This window comes from Macrobrachium nipponense, chromosome 27, assembly GCF_015104395.2.
Source record: "Macrobrachium nipponense isolate FS-2020 chromosome 27, ASM1510439v2, whole genome shotgun sequence".
Taxonomy (NCBI): Eukaryota; Metazoa; Arthropoda; class Malacostraca; order Decapoda; family Palaemonidae; genus Macrobrachium; species Macrobrachium nipponense.
Window position 1 is genome coordinate 10104663 of NC_087216.1, and position 6000 is coordinate 10110662.

The 6000-nt window shown below is 44.9% G+C and overlaps 1 protein-coding gene across 1 annotated transcript in view; it reads left to right on the forward strand.

Moving 5' to 3' along the window:
• Nucleotides 1–5771, forward strand: part of LOC135200499 (pre-mRNA-processing factor 39-like) — a 39934-nt gene extending 34163 nt beyond the window's left edge. The window contains exons 12-13 of the mRNA XM_064229148.1: nt 5158–5217; nt 5364–5771. Coding sequence (XP_064085218.1) covers nt 5158–5217; nt 5364–5771 — 468 coding nt within the window. The remainder of the gene's footprint in view (nt 1–5157; nt 5218–5363) is intronic.
• Nucleotides 5772–6000: the final 229 nt, after the last annotated feature.

Genomic DNA, 6000 nt, shown 5'->3' on the forward strand with positions numbered 1-6000 from the left:
TCCCTGTTAGCAATGAGGAATGGGGATATCTTGGAATCGCAACTACTGTTGCCAGAGGTCATACTGGAAGAAGCGATAGATAGAAGAAGGATGGACACTAACGATAGGTTGGTGCAACAGGCAGTTAGGAAAACCTCTAACAGTCAAACTATTCCTTTGGAGGGAAGACAACAGCAGATGTCTCGAAAGAAACCAGTGAGACATAGCATCCCTAATAGAGTCACAAGACCCTCTTCCCCAAAGAGGATAACGCATCGGTCCTTTCACAATAGAAACAACAGAGGAAGGGGCAATAGGGGAAGGGGGAGAGGCTCAAGAAGATAGGATGGGCGCCTCCCATCACTCGGCCACACCAGTGGGGGGTTGTTGCCTGGCAAATCACTGGAAGGTGTGGCAGGAACTAGGGGCAGAGCAGTGGGTGGTGGATGTTCTCAGGATCGGGTATTGATTCCGTTCGAGGTAACCCCGCCCCTGACAGATCCAACCATTAACCCCACGTCCACTTTAGCCACCCACAAATCTCAGAAGGCCACTATTCTGCAGGACGAAGTGAAGAAGATGATGGAAAAAGGAGCTGTGCAACAAGTATGCAGTCCGACAAAAGGCTTCTACAGCAGGATTTTCCTGGTACCCAAAGCCAACGGGGAGTGGAGGACAGTAATAGACCTGTCAACGCTGAATCTGTTTATAAGGAAAAACCAGTTTCAAGATGGAAACTCCGAAAACGGTTCTACAAGCAGTCGGAATCGGAGACTTTATGCTGACAGTCGATCTAAAGGACGCATACTTTCAGATACCAGTCCATCAGTCTTCAAGGAAATTTCTCCGCTTCAGTCTTGCAGGGAAAGCTTTCGAGTTCAAGGTCCTGTGCTTCGGATTGACAACGTCTCCTCAAGTTTTTACAAGAGTGTTCACCCTCGTGTCGGCGTGGGCGCACGCTCAGGGGATCAGGCTGATAAGATATCTGGACGATTGGCTGGTGATAGCAAAGTCCAGGGAGAAATTACTCAGGGACAGGGCGGCCCTCCTGCAGCTTTGTCACAGCTAGTATTGTGGTGAATCAGCAGAAGTCGCAGCTGGATCCAAGTCAACGTTTGGAATATCTGGGAATGGTGATAGACACAACACAAGCCAAAGTATTCCGACAGACCAAAGAGTACAGAAATGCAAAACAAGTGGTGAATGCCTTTCTGGGAAAGCAGACACAGCCAGCAAGACAGTGGCAGGTGGTGCTGGGAATCCTAACCTCCCTGGAGAAGCTAGTACCACAAGGAAGGCTACACCTTCGGTCCCTACAATGGAGGATGAAGGAGTTTTGGTCACCAACAGTAGATCACCCGTACGAGCAAATTCCCTTGTCGGCAGAAGTGAGGAAAGACTTGCTGTGGTGGGTGGACGACGACAATCTGACAGTGGGTGTCCCCTTCAACAATCCTCCCCAGACCTCTTGCTGTTCCTCGGCATGCGTCACTAGAAGGCTGGGGAGCCCATATGGAGGAGTTGATGGTGTCAGCAAAATGGAGTTGCAAGGACAGAGAACTCCATATAAACGTGCTGGAGTGGAAAGCTAGCTTTCCTGGCTCTAACAAGAATTCAGGGAGAGAGTAAAGGGACACTCGGTGGTATTGATGTCAGACAACACCACAGTAGTAGCTTATAAACAAGCAAGGAGGCCTAGTTTCTCGGCAGTTACATGTGATGACAGTTCAACTTCACCAGTGGGCTATAGAGAACCTGGTAGACATCAAGGCCAGGTATATTCCGGGAAAAAGAAACATAGTGGCCGACAAGTTGAGCGCAGGGATCAGATTCTGGGAACGGAGTTGGTCCCTACACCAACAGGTAGTGGACAGGATGCTCATGTTGTGGGAAGACCGATCATAGACCTATTCGCAACCAGGTACAACAAAAAGTTGGAAGTGTATTGTTCAGTAGTCCCGGACGCAGAGGCAGCAGCAGAAGATGCGCTACAACACCCCTGGGACAATCTGGACGTGTACGCATTTCCTCCATTTTGTCTAATCCGTCAGGTTCTGAACAGGGTAATGCGGTCTCAGAACCTCAAGATGACCCTGGTAGCCCTGTTGGCCGGCGAAAGCAGAGTGGTTTCCAGACCTACTGGAACTCCTAGTAGATGTGCCAAGAGAGTTACCTCCATGGAGCAACCTTCTGTGTCAGCCTCACGTGGAGAGGTACCACCAGTCGGTGAAGTCCCTATCGCTTCACGGGTGGAGACTGTCAAGTATCTCCTCCGAGAGCGAGGGTTTTCCGCAGAAAGCAGCAAAAAACGTCAGATGACAGGTAATATCAGAAAATCATCTGCGACAGTATACCAAGGGAAGTGGTCAGCATACTGTGATTGGTGTCGTAGGGGGAACGTGTCTCCACTCGGTACCACTATTCAGCAGTTAGCAGACTTTCTGATATATCTCAGAACAGAAAAACATATGTCTGTATCTGCAGTGAAGGGGTACAGGGCTGCTCTAGCCTCAGTCTTACGAATGAAAGGAGTGGACATATCGTCTTCATGGGGAGTTGGCCATGCTGATGAGGAGCTTTGAACAGTCATGCCCACCAAAGGAGCTAAAAGCCCCAGATTGGGATCTGACCAAGGTACTGAGTAGTCTGACAAAACCCCCTTACGAACCGCTAAGGCAGTCCACGGATAGGAGCCTGACCCTGAAGACAGTCTTCTTATTGGCCCTGGCTTCAACCCAAAGGGTGGGGGGAGCTACATGGCCTCTCATATCTCATAAAGCACTCGAGAGGTTGGAGATCAATGGTGTGTGAGTTTGTCACAGACCCAGCAATTCGTGGCAAAGACCCAAAATCCAACAATAGTAGACGGCAGATTCGACTCCTTTACCATACCTTCCTTGGCAGACTTTGTAGACAACGACAAGCTGAAATGCTCCTGTGCCCCGTCAGGGCACTAAGGGAGTACTTAAAGAGAACAAGGCACCTCAGGCCGGGGTGCCAGAGGTTGTTCGTAAGTACAGGACGGAACAAGAAGGAAGTGTCCAAGAATACATTATCATTTTGGCTAAGGGAGACAATCAGAAATGCTTATACTGCAGAAGACAGAGGGTCAGATAGCCAGGTGGGAGCTAGAGCTCATGACATCAGGGGTGTGAGTGCTTCCCTGGCTTTTAAGAAGAAACCATGTCTGTGGAATAAAATCCTGAAAGCTGGCGTGTGGAAGCGCCAAACAACTTTCACCTCATTTTATTTGAAAGATGTTGGCCCATAGAATCCTTGGACACCTTTTCCTTGGGTCCAGTGGTGGCGGCCCAACAAGTGATATAGTTCATCCAGTGCCCCTGGCGGTCAGTTTGCGTCTAGTCTAAGATGAAGGTATGAAAGTAGAATGAATGGGATGACTGTCTTTTTTCTTTACTACTTTCTTTCCTACTCCTTTAACTACGGGGCAATATGAAGGAGAGTACGTCATGTGCTGGAACGGACTAGATGCAGGTGAGATGGTCAGCCATACTGTGAAGCTATCTTAGCTGATGATATACTTTTCAGTAGCAACACACCCCTCTGGATAATAGGAAAGAGGGGTGAAGGTGGATCCAGTCGCAAGGACAAGAGTAAATAGTAGAATGGTATCTACACCCAGTGGGAGGAAACCAATAGATCCGCTTATATCTTTGGTCCTAGGTTCATTGTCCATTCTCTAGAATTTCCCTATATATTCGGAAATGGATAAGGTGGCAAACTTCCAGTCAGTTGTAGAGACTTACCTCCCTCCAATAGTAAGTCTATCCTAATGTTAAGACCGAAGGTTTGTTTCGTGTATGAACAAATTACCAAATTTGTAACTAATTTGTATTTTTCATAACTAAACAACACCTGAGGTCTTAACAGTTAAAGGCCCACCTCGAACCACCCCTCTAGCAGTCTAAACTGGGTTAGAAATATAACTGATGGGTCACAGGTAGCCGTGGGCATTCTGGGTATACATGCCCCGTGACCTGGTATAGATGCCATTAGTCCCTGGATCTCACAAGTGTAATTTTAATTCTACCGTTTCCAGCTTGGCGCTAGTAAATCCTAATGTTAAGACCTCAGGTTTGGTTATTGTTATGAAAAAATACAAATTAGTTACAAATTTGGTATTTTTTCTGGATACGGACATATCTGATTAGTAATGAAATGCATTAATTGATGTCCATTTAGTTGTTGGTGTATTTATGCTAGTTACCGAAAAAAGTTGCGCTACATTTTCCTCTTCCCACTTCAGGGATGTTACCTACAAATATTTGGACTTTCAATGATGAGGAGGATGAATTACCCCTATTGTTAATCCATGAAATCTTGAGGTCTGCCTCTGTCCCACTGATTACAATGAGCTTGCATTGTTACCCGGGATTGGGGCCAGTGCTGAAAACAGTCTACTTTTTCTGCATGCATCAAGGATGTTAATCATAATTAGGGCTCCTTCTTAAGACCTGTGGTAGATACTTTGTGTCGGTTAGCTACTCTAGCTTCTTTTAGCTTCTTTTGGACAGAAAAGTATCCAGCCTATGGTATCATGAAGGACGTGATCTTTGCAGTTGAACTATAGTTTGTTAGGACTTTTCCCCAACTCTGCCTTTACCATTCTGCAGACAGGATACGTGCTAGTCTAGCCTGGTGCAGTTGAGTGATGTAATAGCTTCCTATCCAAAATTTCTGGTAGAGATGTATCTTCCTCTATCCGTAAACAAGGGTAGTGAGGCATGACTAATTTTTATTTTTGTGTGTAAGTGACATTATTGCCTACTGGGAAGTATCTCCTTTCATCTTGGGGAGATAGTTTTCTTAAACCTTTATATATATAGTTTAGTGTTCATGCAATTCACTGAACTCTGGCACAGGTCCCTATTACTCTCTCTAGCCTTTGATAGCTAGCTGTACTGGAAGTTATTGAGTCATCCTTTTCCTGCTCATGTATGTTATTTACCTAGGAAAATTGAAGCCTACAAGAAAAATTAGTTTTTCAAGGAGAAATGCGATTCATGAGAAAAATTGGGGTCTGCATCATCAGTGTCATCCTTCTACCCAAGTGAAAGGTTTAATTCCTTCAAGAAATTTAAAATTATTTTTTTCATAATTTTTTTACTTATCTTGTAGATGTGCCACGTTTTAATATTGTGTCTTTTCTTCCACCAGTTTGAAGGTGATAAAGAAAAAGCAGTAGAGATCTTGAAAGACGCTCACGAATACAATAAGGTAAGTCATTGCAACTTATTTTTATTTTTGAAATTTGTGAGAAATATTCTAGCCTTGACTTAATCCAACCCTAAAATTTTATTTTACCAAAAATAGGTTTTCTTTTAGTGTTGTGACATGTGCTTCCTTTTTTTTTTCTTTTACAGAGCAATAGCAGTGTCTTGTTGGCACTAGTTGATCATTCATTATCATGCAATCCTCCTCAATTCAAAGAAGCTGAAGAAGCATTGAAAGAAGGAATTGAATCTTGTCAGAGTCCTGGGACCAGGTTGATGTTTGCGCACAGATTATTTCATTTCATGTCAGAATGTGGCCAGGAATCAAATTGTGTTAGTGAAGGATTGAGAATCTTGAGAGAAGTACAACACGAAGTCAGACAAATGGATTCTGCAATGGTAGAAGCAGACACAAGCAGTACAACCAGTAAACAGGGTGAAGCATCAAGCAGTGGCATCTCAGTTATTGAACCCAGAAGAGACAAGCGCAACAGTCAAGATAAGACTCCAGCAAGCACAGTCAATGGCACTTCAACAACTTCAAGCCACAAAGTGTAAATGCGAGTTTAATCAAAATTATTTTGCCCACACTGGGCTATGGGAAAAACTATAACCAAGCGGTTACACACAAGGGTATGGAAACAATCCCATTACCAAGGGTGGGGGTATCACCACACCAACAAGGAGGTTATGGCTTATGGAGTCAGCAAGGGTGGGGTGTAAGGGTTGGGGCTTATGGGAATTATTATGGCCAAAGATAAGGTTTTGATTATGCGTCATGTACAGA